At 43.8% G+C, this 13,284-nt stretch overlaps 1 protein-coding gene across 2 annotated transcripts in view; it reads left to right on the top strand.

Moving 5' to 3' along the window:
- The first annotated feature begins 228 nt into the window (after positions 1–228).
- The window catches only part of DZIP1 (DAZ interacting zinc finger protein 1), a 39,158-nt gene continuing 26,102 nt past the window's right edge, over positions 229–13,284 (top strand). For both annotated transcript variants that reach the window (XM_077173554.1, XM_077173555.1), the window contains exons 1-7: positions 229–362; positions 2,163–2,234; positions 3,586–3,655; positions 3,729–4,223; positions 8,798–8,882; positions 10,444–10,568; positions 12,725–12,886. In XM_077173554.1, coding sequence (XP_077029669.1) covers positions 3,653–3,655; positions 3,729–4,223; positions 8,798–8,882; positions 10,444–10,568; positions 12,725–12,886 — 870 coding nt within the window. In that variant the 5' untranslated portion in view covers positions 229–362; positions 2,163–2,234; positions 3,586–3,652. The remainder of the gene's footprint in view (positions 363–2,162; positions 2,235–3,585; positions 3,656–3,728; positions 4,224–8,797; positions 8,883–10,443; positions 10,569–12,724; positions 12,887–13,284) is intronic.

Here is a 13,284-nt window from a genome sequence, read left to right on the forward strand (position 1 = left end):
TTACAAAAAGGGAGAGAAAAGGCTGCTTCTCGGTCGGAGAGGCTCGGGACCGGATCAAGACAAAGGACATCCCGCCTGGTCATCAACATCTGCCGGGCAGGTTCTCAAGGAGCGAGAGTCGGCGAGCAGCGGGGGAGCCCTCGCCGGCCTCGGCCGCCGACCCCTCCGTAGCCGCCATCCGCGGGCGGCCTCGGGGCAGCGGGGCCGGCGCGGGACGGGCCCGGCGGAGGCCGGGGGGCGCAGCCGCCGCCCGCCGCGGCACCGCCGGTAACGGCCGGGGCGGGAGCGGCCGCAGCCCCGCCGCCCCTCCGCCCCTCCGCGCCCTGCGGCGCCCGCCGAGACCCGCGGAGCTGCAGCCGGAGGTGAGCGCAGGGTGTCCCTTTCTGCCCCCCACCCCTGGCGCAGGAGGGTGGCGGGAGGCAGAGCGCGGAGCGGCCTCTCCCCTGGGGCAGGCGGGAGGGAGCGGCGAGGCGGCCGCGTTCCGGAGCGGAGCCCTCGGTTTTGGCAGGCAGATGGAACCCGGCTCGGGGCCTCCCGCAGGCCCGGCCGTGCTCGGCCGCCTGCCGGAGCGCCGGGTCCGGGCCTGGCCCGCGGACACCGCCGCGGGGAAGCGCCGCTTTTCCCCCGTGCCGCCCGTCCCGGAGAGGAGGGGTGGCCGGGGGAGCAAGCGGTGCCATCCTTGACCGAGGAGGCCTCGCGGGTGGGTGATGACCCCAAATTCCTCATGGGCACAGCTCCCAGAATAGAGTAAATCCGGCAGAAAGAAAAGGGGAAAAAGATCAAAAAGGACCGCCTCCGTCCGTACGTACTTCTTCTGTCTCCATCGAGATGCCTGGGCGGCTTGTGACTCTTCACAAGTTCGTGGTGCCCCTCCCATCCCTGGCAGTGTTCAAGGCCGGGTTAGATGGGGCTCCGAGTGACGTGGTCTACTAGAAGGTGACCCTGCCCATGGCAGCTGGTGGGAACTAGATGGTCTTTAAGGTGCATTCCAATAAAGACCATTATATGATGGATAGATGATGTACCACTGCAAGGTCACATTCAGTAAAAGCAGGTTTAGTTGGAGCAGCATGCTCCAAATCTGTATGGATATTCCTGACTAGATACATTGGTTGAGAAGAATAAGCTGTCCTCAGGTGTGGTTTACTTTGCTGGCTTTAAATAATGTTTGGTTATTTTTTTTCTAATTAAACCCATGCATCTGTCAATGAAAGGCCCTTATTTAATATGTGCTTTTTCAGGCTTCTTCTGCTTGACACACAAAGTGGTAGCTTTCAAATTCACGTGGTTTTTATGTAAAGAAGTTTCTCCTATGTCAAATACATGAAGTACATATTGGGCTTAGATCTTTGGGAGTTAATTTCATTATGTGTAATATAATATATATATAAATTGATATACATCAAAAAAAGTTAAATAGATCTCTTTGAAGATTTGCTGGAGACTCTGTTCGTGGAAAAGGAGGTGGCAAAAATATTCTTGCAGGAGAAGACTGCAATGTTGCAAACAGCACACAGTACCTTTTCTAAATTAAAAACAAGTGGCCTGGTAAGTGATGGAAAAATCTAAATGGAACTGAACCTAGTGTGTAAGTGTGACCAGTAGGCTTAAGGTTCAAGGTCCAAAAAGCAACAACCAACATAGAAATCTACATAAAACTAAGACCTTTTAATTTGTGATGGTGCTTGTGTTGGTGCATGTAGCAACATTGCTGGTATTTTTGTGGAAGTAGTTCTATATCGTGATTACTGGTAGATATGTTACTGTTTATATTGGAGAGGGCAATGTGATGAGAGGTGGGGTTCATTACAAGTTCCTAGGAGGCAAATGGAGGGAAATACTAAAGGGGAGTATGAACTATGTGGAGGAGCTGAAAGGGGACCGAGGAGGCCTAACATGATTAGGATCTACATGGTCTATGAGAAGAAGGTGAGGGAGCTGGGCTTCTTTAGTGTGGTGAAGAGAATAAAAGGGGCCCTCTAGTAGTGGCCTACAGTTACTTGAACAATTGCGGCAAAAATATTCAAACCATTTTTTAATCTTGGTAATAGCAGATACTCGGCGACACATTAAGAAAAATGTTTTCATCAGGAGGAGAGCACAGAAATGCAACAGGTTGAACAGGGAGGTCATGGATTGTCTGTTCATCTTAAATGCCACAGGTGATGTGAACTAGTGTGCGGCAGAAATTTGGACTGGACGATGATCACCAGAGGTCCCTTGAGAACATCTCTGTGAGTCTATAATGCATGTTGTAGAGGAATCCATGGAATGGAGTGTATGATCAGATATATATTGTGTGGCTGTTCTTGGAGAGGTATGTATTATAGGAATGACCAAGAGGATGAGAAACTAAAATATGTGTGGAAGGGACTGAAAAGTTAAGGATGTATAAATGTGGAACATGGCAGTAAGGCAGACATAGCTAGGGGACTGAAATATTAAGAAATGGTAACAGAAAGAGCAGGTTTTTGGAGAAGAGTGGAATAGGTTAATTTTGTATGATGGAGGAGAAGGATGCTGCTGCTTAGAAATAGTGTTGGAAGCAACTGAGCAGGAGCAAGGGAAACACCAAACTGGGGAGCACTGGGGATTGGGGTGGGGATATAGGCTGAAGTGGTTTGTTGCATTGAAGAAAAGTATTTGTGCATGGATGGTAAAATAGGTGGTATAGATGGTAAAATAGGTGATATATGCAAGGCATGAGGTGCTTCACAGAGCTGAAGTGTTTGGACTTGGTTGAATGAGACCGGAATGACAGATGTGGTGAGGTTGTGGGGTTATATGGTTGCAGGAGTGGGTCTGGTGTATGCTGACACCAGGCAGAGGTGTGTTGATTTGATGAGTGACGAGAGCATGTGGAAGCGGCCTGCCAATTGTGACTGTGTTAAGGCGAGGAAGGTGTTTGCAAGCGGCCGACAGGTGTGTGGGCATTGGGAGGAATATGGAGTGGCACTGGAGAGATTGCATAGAGCTACCAGCTGAGGCACATGAGGGTGCAGCAGCATGAAGATGTACAGAGAAACGACATATGTATGAATCCTGATGGTGGGGAGGTGACAGGTGTTGTCACATCTGGGAGAAAGTTGAGTAGGCAAGGCTGGAGAAGGGCACAGGACAGCACAGGGGTAGAGGAGTGAGAAGGGTTGGAGTCAGGAGCAGCTCGGAGGAGGCACAGGATAGGGAGTCACTTTGATGCAGTGAAGGTGCAAGCAGTGTGGCATGTACAGACTTGGAAGAAGTGAAGGGAATGTGGAGAGAGAAAGCGTGTGCTGTGTAGCTGTGTCAAGGATGCATAAACATACGAGCGGAGCCGAGGACACGTTTGTTGATGCGAGTAGCGTGTGAAGATGCTAAAGGATGCACTGCGTGCGGGGCAACGGGAGCACCGGGACCCGCGGGAAAGAGCTCCCTAGCGCGGCGCTGCCAGGAGGCTGTGGAGGCGTCGCGGGAGGAGGATGTCGGGAGGGAGAAGGACGGGATTTGTGCCGAGCACGGAGCCGAAGGCAGGGCCGTGGGGCGGGGAGCGGCGGGGCGGGCGGGAGGCGGCACAGCCCGGCGTCACTGCCGCCTCCCGTCGCGCAGGCCGGGGCTGCTATAGCGACGCGGAGGACGCCGGCGCCGAGCGGAGCCGCAGGGACGGAGCCGGGACATGGTGAGCGCCGGGACGGGCGGGCGGGCGGGGCGGGGAGCGCCGGCCGGGGCTGAGCCGTGTCTCTCTCCCGCAGCCCTTCTCCCAGCGCACCTATCACCCGCCTGCAACCGGGCCCGGCGCGGGGCCGGCGGCGTTTCCCGCATTCCAGTTCCGCGTGCGGCACGAGAACCCGGACTGGCGGCGGCTGAGCACCGTGGACGTGGAGCGGGTGGCGCGGGAGGGGGACGTGGCGGTCCTGCAGGCGCTCCTGGAGCATGTCACCTTCTGCAACGCCGAGCGGGAGTGCTGCCCGCACTGCCAGGGCCCCGCAGACCCGCTGCTGCTGAAGCTGCTGCGCCTGGCACAGCTCTCTACCGAGTACCTGCTGCACTCCCAGGAGTACCTCAGCGCCCAGCTCGGCAGCCTGGAGGAGGCCCTGAGAGAGACACAGGCCCAGCGTGACCAGCTGGCCAAGGAGGTGGCACAGCGCTCGCAGGAGATCCAAGGGCTTAAGGAGGAATGCCGGCGGAGAAAGAAGATGATCAGCACCCAGCAGATGATGCTGGAGGCACGAGCCAACTACCACCAGGTGAGAAGAGAGGGCCTGGTGGCCCAGTCACCCACACCTTGTCAGCTCTGAGCCTCCTGGGATGGGCAGCAGAGCAGCCCCACTCTGCTGGGGTGCAGTTGCTTGCTGGGTGACAGGCTGGAACTGCAAGAACCAGTGACCTTGCAAAAGGAAGTGTCTTGCTGGCACTTGTTTTCCATCTGTGTTTCAGAGACTCTTGGGAGAATGCTACATCATCTTTAACAAATCCTCTCTTTACTAACATATGCTCTTTATTCTTGGATTTGCTTTAGATGCATCTGGAATGTCAGATACACACACATACAAAACCTATGATAAAAGTTACTACTTTGTTGTGTTGCTGTCTTTCCTTGTCTGCCAACTGCGTGGTCAGAAAACATACAGGACAAAAGCATTGGAACTGATGCTGAGCAGTAATGTAGTATCTGTGAGAAGTCACTGTCCTGCACTGATGTTCTCCAGGCACAAAGTTTCTGCTTGTGTGTGTGACTCAGAAGTGACTCAGGCAAGATGGTAAAGAGCTTCAGTGAGTTAGCTCAGCTCTGATTCCACAACAATATGTTCCTAAAGGGTCTTTCTTAAGAACCTTAATACACAGCTGTTCTGACTGACAGTGTCATGGCACTCTGTTTAAATTGGGAGGGGTTTTTTGTCTCACTACAATGGTGTAGTCGTTTGGTCTAAGTATTTTTCAGCATCAGCATTTTCAGGTTTTGGGAATGCAAATTTCAGCTTCAAATGTAATCTGAAGTCTAAAGGGTACACTGGACACAGACTTGACATGATTTCAGGCTAGCCCTCTATGTTTAAAGTTACAGGCAAGGTTCAATATTTAAGACATCAGCTAAGTTGGCTCAAGTGTTTCTGTAAGGGAAAAGGTACCTTATGCCCCAAGAGTAGAACTGTACATGAGGCAAGGTTCATGCATTCAAGTGTTAGTCTCGAGGACAAGCTGCTGATATGGTATTATTTAAAAAAAAAACCTTTATGCAACTCACAAAGCAGTTTGTCCTGTGTTGCAAAAGATAAATGTGTCATTTTATTTGTAAACTTAAATAGTTCTCACACTGTGATTGCCAAATGTTATCAAATTTTCCGGAAATATTTGTAGCCTGCACCTGCCTCTGTGGAAGCTGAAAAGCATGGTAGTGAACTTGTCTCATTGCTAATCTGTTCAATGGCATTTGCAGTAAAACAGAGATGGAAATCTATTTCCCATTTGTAATTTGATTTCATATAAAGTAAACTTCTGATCTCCCCACCCCCCTTTCATTCTTCTGTTTCTTTTCTCTAGAAGTTATTTAAGTTCACATGAGAAAAATGAGTTCAGGAAATGATGTTGAACAATACCTGAAGTTCTACAGTGTTTTCAGGATTCTGAGTTTGTATGCCAAAATAATTTAAACTCTTCCCAGTGTTTGTAAATGCAGGGTAGTAGTATGATCAGTGAACAACAGCTCTGTGATATTTATCTGTGCCCTGATCTTTCTTGCCAGATAAGAGGGGCTTTTCTGATGTTCCTGAGAGGGTAGCTCAGATTCCATGCCCTCAAAGTCTTGGATGTTTTGCAAATAAGCCTGTTACTTGTTTACAAATAAGCCTTTTTTAGCGGAAGTGCACTTTACAGCTAATGTAAATGTTTTGGAATTCAGCTGTAATGCCTTCAATCCAAGATCAATATAAATTTAACCATGAAATGCTACTATAAAATGGTACTGATACCTACAAGTCATAAATTTAAGTACCTTCATGTGAGTAATACAAATTTAATTTAAAATAATATTTTTCACTTTTTTGATACTTTGTTCAGAAATCTTACATTCTCATGTATAATGTGGGCATAAAGTGCATGTTGTAGTTAACGCTGAAAAGTAGTTGCAAGAAAAGTGTTACATAATTCAAAACTTAAATGTTCCCTATGTTACTCCTGTCTCCTGCAGTAAGAGCTTTCTTTCACTTCCAGCAAGTCAAACTGACATGAAGTTTGTGCTTGAATGGATAACATTATTTCACAGCCAATTTAGTTCTGTAAATCATGTGCAATCTGTTACACTGTAAGCTCCCTCTTGGTTGGTAGTAATGCTTTGCTGCCATATTATATCACTTTATTTTGGTTTTATAGTAGGTCTTGCATTTACTGAACAAAATTTGTCTTAATTATTCATGGCTTTAGTGTTTGATGAAAAGTGTGTTTTATAGGATACTCAACTACCAGTGGCAGCATTTTAAATATAATATGAAATTTGGGAATCCCACATAATCTCAGAATCATTTAGCTTGGAAAAGACCTCTGAGATCATCAAGTCCAACCTTTGACTGATCAACATCTTGTCAACTAGACCATGGCACTAAGTGCAGTGTTAATTTATTTCTTGAACACCTCCAGAGTGGTGACTCCACTACCACCCTTGGCAGTCCATGACAATGTTTAACCACCCTTTTAATGAAGAAATTCCTTCTGATGTCCAGCCTGAACCTTACCTGTCACAGCTTGAGGCTAAGTCCTCTTGTCCTGTCACTTGTCACCTGGGAGAAGAGGCTGACCCCTGTGTAATTACACCCTCCTTTCAGGCAGTTGTAAAGAGTGATAAGATCTGAGCCTCCTTCTCTGCAGGCTGAACACCTCCAGCCCCCTCAGATGTTCCTGGTAGATCTTACCCTCCAGACCTGTTCCATTGCCCTTCTCTGGACATGCTCTAGCAGCTTAATGTCCTTCTTGTAGTGAGGGGCCCAGAACTGGACGCAGGATTTGAGGTATGGCCTCACCAAGGCTGGGTATAGAGGGATCATCAGTGCTCTGGTCCTGCTGACCACACTACTGCTGATACAAGCCAGGGTGACACTGGCCTTCTTGGCCACCTGGGCACACACTGGCTCATGTTCAGCAGCTGCTGGACAACACCCTGTGGTCCTTTTCCACTGAGCAGCTTTATAGACACTGCCCCAAACCTGTAATGCTGCAGGGAGTTTTGTGGCTGAAGTGAAGGACCTGGTGCTTGGTCTTGCTGTACCTCATAAAGTTGGCCTCTGTCCGTCAATCCATCCTATCCAGATCCTTCTGCGGAGCACTCCTACCCTCCAGCAGATCTTGTTCAATTGGTGTTGTCTGCAAATTTACCTAAGGTGCATTCAATCCCCTCATCCAAATCATCAATAAACATATTAAACTGGGCTGTCCCCAACACTGATCCCTGGGGACATGACAGTGACCAGATGTCAACTGGATGCGACATCACGACAATCTCTGGGACTGGACATCCATCCAGTTCTTAAAGAGTGCACCTGTCCAAGCATGAGCTGCCAGCTTTTCCAGGAGAATGCTGTGGTAGATGGTGCTGAACACTTTGCTGAAGTCCAACAGGCAATATCCATAGCCTTTCCCTCACCCACTAGGTGGGTCACCTGGCAATAAAAGGATCAGGTTAGTCAGGCAGAACCTGCCTTTCCTAAACCCATGCTGGCTGGGTCTGATTGTTTGGTTGTCCTCTATGTGATCACACTGAAGATGATCTGTTCCAGAACATTGCCAGGCACCAAGGTTGGGCTGACAGGCCTGTAGTTCCCCAGATCCTCCTTCTGGCATTGATTATGGTGACAAGGTCTTGAACCTATTAAGCTGGTTTCTTACTGTCATATCACACTGATAAGTAAGATGACTCTTTTGTCTGAGTTTTGTTAAAATATATTTATTTGAAAAAAAGTATGAGATAGAGGTAATTAATGACCCTAAAGTGATGAGGGGCCCTCATGTGTATGTTACAGGGTTTCTAGATGCAGCTTCTGTCCTTGTACAACCCACCTATTTTTAATATATTCTGAACGTTAGTAGAATGTATTTTAAAGGTGAACAAAAAGGATATTTCAAAAAGGGTGGGATCCAAATTTGACTTCGAATTTGTATTCAAAACTAGTAGGTTAATTATAGAAACAGTAATTGAAAGAACTTGGTGCTTCAGAAGGATTCTAGGTGGCATACTAATGTAACTACATACCTTTTCTTACAAAATTGTGTACTGCTACTTTACCTTGGTTGAAATGTCTGGTATTTTACATGTCCTTTGAGTATTGCCATCTTACAACCCATATACTCAAACCCATCATTATTGGTTTTCTCCAGCTGTGTGGTGCTCTACTTTGTGGTGTTGCATGAATCTTAAGAACACCTGAGCTACTGGTTGGCTGAAGTCTGTGTATTGTGCTGAAGAGGGTTGTCATGCCTTTTCTTTATAGTTCTCTACCTATATATATGAATACTTATCTGTGGTTTATACCTGAATTTGAACTTGCTTGGCCAGAGTCTGTTCTGTTCAGTTTGTGCAGTGCCTAGCACAATCAGATTCTTGCTCATGACCATCACTGTGAAATGTTAAATAGCATTAATATACTAATGACTTTACAATAACTGGGTACCATGAGAATTTTTGTTCTTATTCTTGTGAGATGGAATTTGTTGAAGTTACCTTCTTTTTACATTTGAACAAAATGTAATAACCTGTTCAAAACCTTAACCACTGTATTTACCAAAAAGATGTTACTAATGTTTTTTTAACTGTTTTTTTCTTATTTTTTTGTAGTGCCCATTTTGTGAAAAGGCTTTTATGACCTATTCCTTTTTACAAAGTCACATTCAAAGACGTCACCCAGGGGAGTCTGAGATCGGTATGTACTTTAATGTTATCCAAAAAATTGAGAGAGGTGGTTGAGAAAAGTGTAAATACAGTGAGGATGCGCAGTCCATGATTTTGTGTAACTTGGAAGAAAAGTTTTTACTTTTAATTTTTGAGTGGCAGATCCCAGTTTGTGTGAATGCAAGTGCCGCTGACTGATACAATGTATTGGGCAACATATGTTTCAGTCTCTGGAAAATAGTTAACAAAAACCGATGTGCCATATCTGCAGCATCTTTTCAAACTAACATTTCTGTTAAATACTTTAGCCAGTAGTACATTTCAGAGCACAGTTCCTCTTTAGGCATGTATGTTAGGAAGGCATGGGTAAAATGAACAAGATGCACTAAGGAAAATAAATTTTGCAAATATATAATAATTATAAATACATGAATAGTCCACCCCATCTGAAATCAGTTTGAATAGAATCAGGGTCTCCTGAACTAAAGTGACTGTAAAATGTAGTGAGAAAGAGAAACTGTTAAGAACAGTCTAACTTCATCTATCTATGATACTCAAGGTTGCTTTACCACTAACTTGCATACTTTTTTCTCTCTTCACTAAAAGATGTTTAGTTTGAAAAACAATGATGTCAAAGTTTCTTTCATTCATATCTAATTTCTCTCCTTCCTGCTAGGCTGCATGCTTATGATTTATTGCTAAGGACAAACAAGTATTGACAAGTAACAGTGGTTAGAATAAGAACAAGTTAGGAAAAAAGGAGCATTTGGGAGGAGAAAAAGTGGGAAGAATCTAATGAGGTCTGAAGTATAGCTTGTCAGGCAAATGAAACAGCAGCAAGAGTGAGAGGGGTCTGATTAGGCAGCTAATCAGAGGAAGTGTGAATATATTTTAAAAAGAAAGAAGCTCTTGTGCACCTTACACTTGATAAAAATGATAGTGTAAGATGCTGCAGAAACAGTTGAAGTTATTGTTGTATAAAAGCCTGAAATGGCTCTCTGGGGAAAATATCCCATTCAGTTATTTCTGAAATAATATTCAGATTCCCAGATGATGGGCAAGTAAATAATTGGTAAATTGATAAAATGTTTCATGGTTGAAGATTGTTGTGATTTTTGCACATTTTAACATTTTTTGTTTGATATTCTCCCAATTCTATCCACATAAATAATTTGTTGTATTCCAACTGGACTCCTTACAAAGGTTATTTAGAATAAACTTAACCTAAGAGATTGAATAACTGAGGTTCACTTTGTCCTTTGTACATCCTTTTTATGAGCCTGTGTTGCTTAAATTCCTTTGAAATTAGGTTATAGAATACTTTTTCGTGTAAATATTTATTGAACTATTTCACATGTAAGTGGTACAAGTATTTGAGGGTAAGTTAGCAGTCCAGAGAATAATATATATTCATATGTATTCATATGTATTTAAAAGCATCTATGGAGAATCATGGTAGTGGGAGGGAATATGGTCTAAGAAAGTCACACTTTGTGAAAATGTTACTGAAACCCTAGAAATGTATTTGCAGTAAGTATTACAGTTCCAGAAATTGCAACAAATTTCTTAAAATCTGTGTTTCTTTCAAACAGAACAGAAGAAGAAAGGAAATATAGAAAAACTGCAGGATGAGATTGAAAAACTGAAGGAGCAGCTGCAGCTCACCAAGTCCCAGTTAGAGTTTGAACAACAGGCTAATTTGGCCAGGTTGTCTAAGGTAATCCTTACTAAGTAATGTGAATGTCTCAAAAGAATTAGCACTTTGAACTGTGTTCACTCAACCCACTGAAGTACTGGATTTCCCAAAGTTGAACACTTTCAAGATTCAGCTGGCCAGGGTCCTGGGCCACCTTGTCTAGTTTGTGCTGTTGTCAAGAAAGGCTGGACCAGATTATCCTGGAGGATAATCCAATCTGATCCTTCCAACCGGATAGTCTATGATGGATGATTGTTTTCTTCCTTGTTTTCAGAGGAAACCCTGATCTTATGTAAAACATGGAGTGTTGTTTTCCATGAACTCAGCTTCAGACTTCTCTTTCTTCAGTCCTTTTGTTCCTCCTTTCTTGGAAGTGTTCAGCTTCCATTTTCAAAAGTCCTGAATGGCCAAATCAAAAGCTGCTAGAGTTTCACTTAGGAGAGCAGGTACTGTCACAATAATGGGTCTTGGCCCTATGTGGACATGTGGAAGGTATTCTACTCATTCTTTCTGTGCCTAGCTTTTGAGAAATACATCTATAACATATTTCTCCTGCCCCCAAAGCATTGTTTTGCTTATGAGGTGGAACTTGGAGTATTCATAACACATTCATTCATAACAATGTAGATTTTTTGGTGCCTTAGGGGCCTCTTTTGAAGTCACTTGTCTTAGCTGAGACTCCTAACTGCAAGGGGACTACCTGAAATGTCCTGAAGCTACAGTCTGCAGTGTTACACAACAAGAAGCTTTCAAAACTTCTCTGTTTTTTTGGGATGTCAGGGAAGATAGAAATGTGTGGTGTGACTCTTTACAGTTTGTCTGCCATGACTGACATCCACTGTCAATTCAGGTGGCACAATGTCCACCAAAATGTCTTTTGATTGAAAGAGAGAAGATCTTATCCTTGATTGAAGGATACAGATGATCTCATTCTTCCTAGTTGTACAATGATTGCATATTATAGAGAACAAATTCAGAGTGAATGCTGTGATGGAAAAATGTTGGTGTTTCCTAAAAGATACATATGTCCCGGGCAGTGAAATGCAGGACTTTAAAAAATTTGAGAACTATATAAAAATTCATCACTGTATAGTGGAATGGTTGAAGTTTTCTAATGAATGAAGTGGGGTAAAGGCATATAGGGGTAAAATGGTTCTAATTTCATTTATGAAACAGTGGGTTCTGAGCTGAGTGCTGTTACTGAAGGACAAGATCTTAAGCTTGTGATATATAGCTCTGGGGAAATGTTAGTAGCAGCTAGCAAAGAAAATCAAATACTACCAATTATTCTGAAAAATCACTGTGCAAGCCACAGCCTAAATGTGTTGTGTGAGTCTAGTTCCTTCATCTAAAAAGGATAGACTAGAGCTATAAAAGTTATGGAGATGGGCTACAAAGATGATCTGTCAGTATTTAGAACGACTGAGCTTGCTAAGAGTTGTCACTCTGAAAGAGAGACAAATGCTTGATGAAGATGGAGGGTGAGATAATGATACCTGTGAAGTCATGAGTTACACAGAGTGAATAGTGATTCTCTCTGTTCTCCAGTTCAGGGCTCAGAATCCATCAAATGTACCTAGCAGGAGCCAGATTCAAACAACTAAAACAAGAAAAGTGCTTAGCTCTTTATGCAGCTTGTGGAGCTCATTGGCAAAAGGTGTTGCAGTTGCTAAAGGTGATGCAGCCACAGGGGTTCACTGCAAAGTGTATGAGGAGAAATGTATTGAAGTTTATGCAGTTAATGAAGTCCACAGGACTGTATCAGGCTCCAGAAGTCCTCTGAGCTGAAAACAGCTGGCAACTTAGAGACTGTGAAGGAGAACATGCACTTTTGCTTGCCCCAATATCAGCCTTTCTTACTTACACACTTAAGGCCTTTGTGAGAAACAGGATACTGAAGTAAGTGAATCTTTGATACCACCGAGTAAGGTCATTTGTGTGTTTTTCAGTGAAAAATAATAAACTGCCTGAACTGTTTTGAAGTATAATTGTTTAGCTTGTTTAGCAGTATGTATAGTTTGCTACCCTAGAATTCTTAAACCTGCTGTTATGTTTTTTGATGTCACAGCATTTCCCAAATGTTGAAAGTGACTGCATTCCACATGTAGTTTAGGAGCTTGAATTTGTATTGAATGTGAGGAAACATCACCAATAATTTTATTTTTTTTAAATTTCAGGAATGCGAGCAGCAAAAATCAAAAGAAGAAGAGTTTCTACAATCATTTCATAGATGGAAAGACGAGGAAAGAGAGAAATTTGCTGATCAAATAGAAAAAGTGAAAGATATGTTTACAAAAGAGCTTAAGGACTTACATTCGAGAAATTCAACCTTAGAAAATGTAAGCAATTTAAATTTTTGAACATTTTAGAGCATGAATCCCTTACAATAGATGGCAGTGAATTTCACATATTTGAAGTGTGATATAGTCATTGTAAAGCTCTTCCTATTTTAATCCTTAAAAATAATGATTGAGTGGTAGCTCTAATTGTATCTTTGTATACAGGTATTTTATTAACATAACTTGAAGTTGTGGGCCTTTTTATTTAAAGGATTGCTTTGTATGAATGAATGATCCCTTCATCAGTTATGTCAGTTTTTTTCTGTACTCCTCAGCCTTTGAATGCCTGTTTATAGGTTAGTAGATGTTGTTGTGGTTGCTGCATGTTAAGTATCCTTATGTTAATATTTTCACAAGTGGTGTGGAGGACACTAACCTCTGCATTACTGTCCTGACAG

Source organism: Agelaius phoeniceus, chromosome 2 (assembly GCF_051311805.1).
Source record: "Agelaius phoeniceus isolate bAgePho1 chromosome 2, bAgePho1.hap1, whole genome shotgun sequence".
Taxonomy (NCBI): domain Eukaryota; kingdom Metazoa; phylum Chordata; class Aves; order Passeriformes; family Icteridae; genus Agelaius; species Agelaius phoeniceus.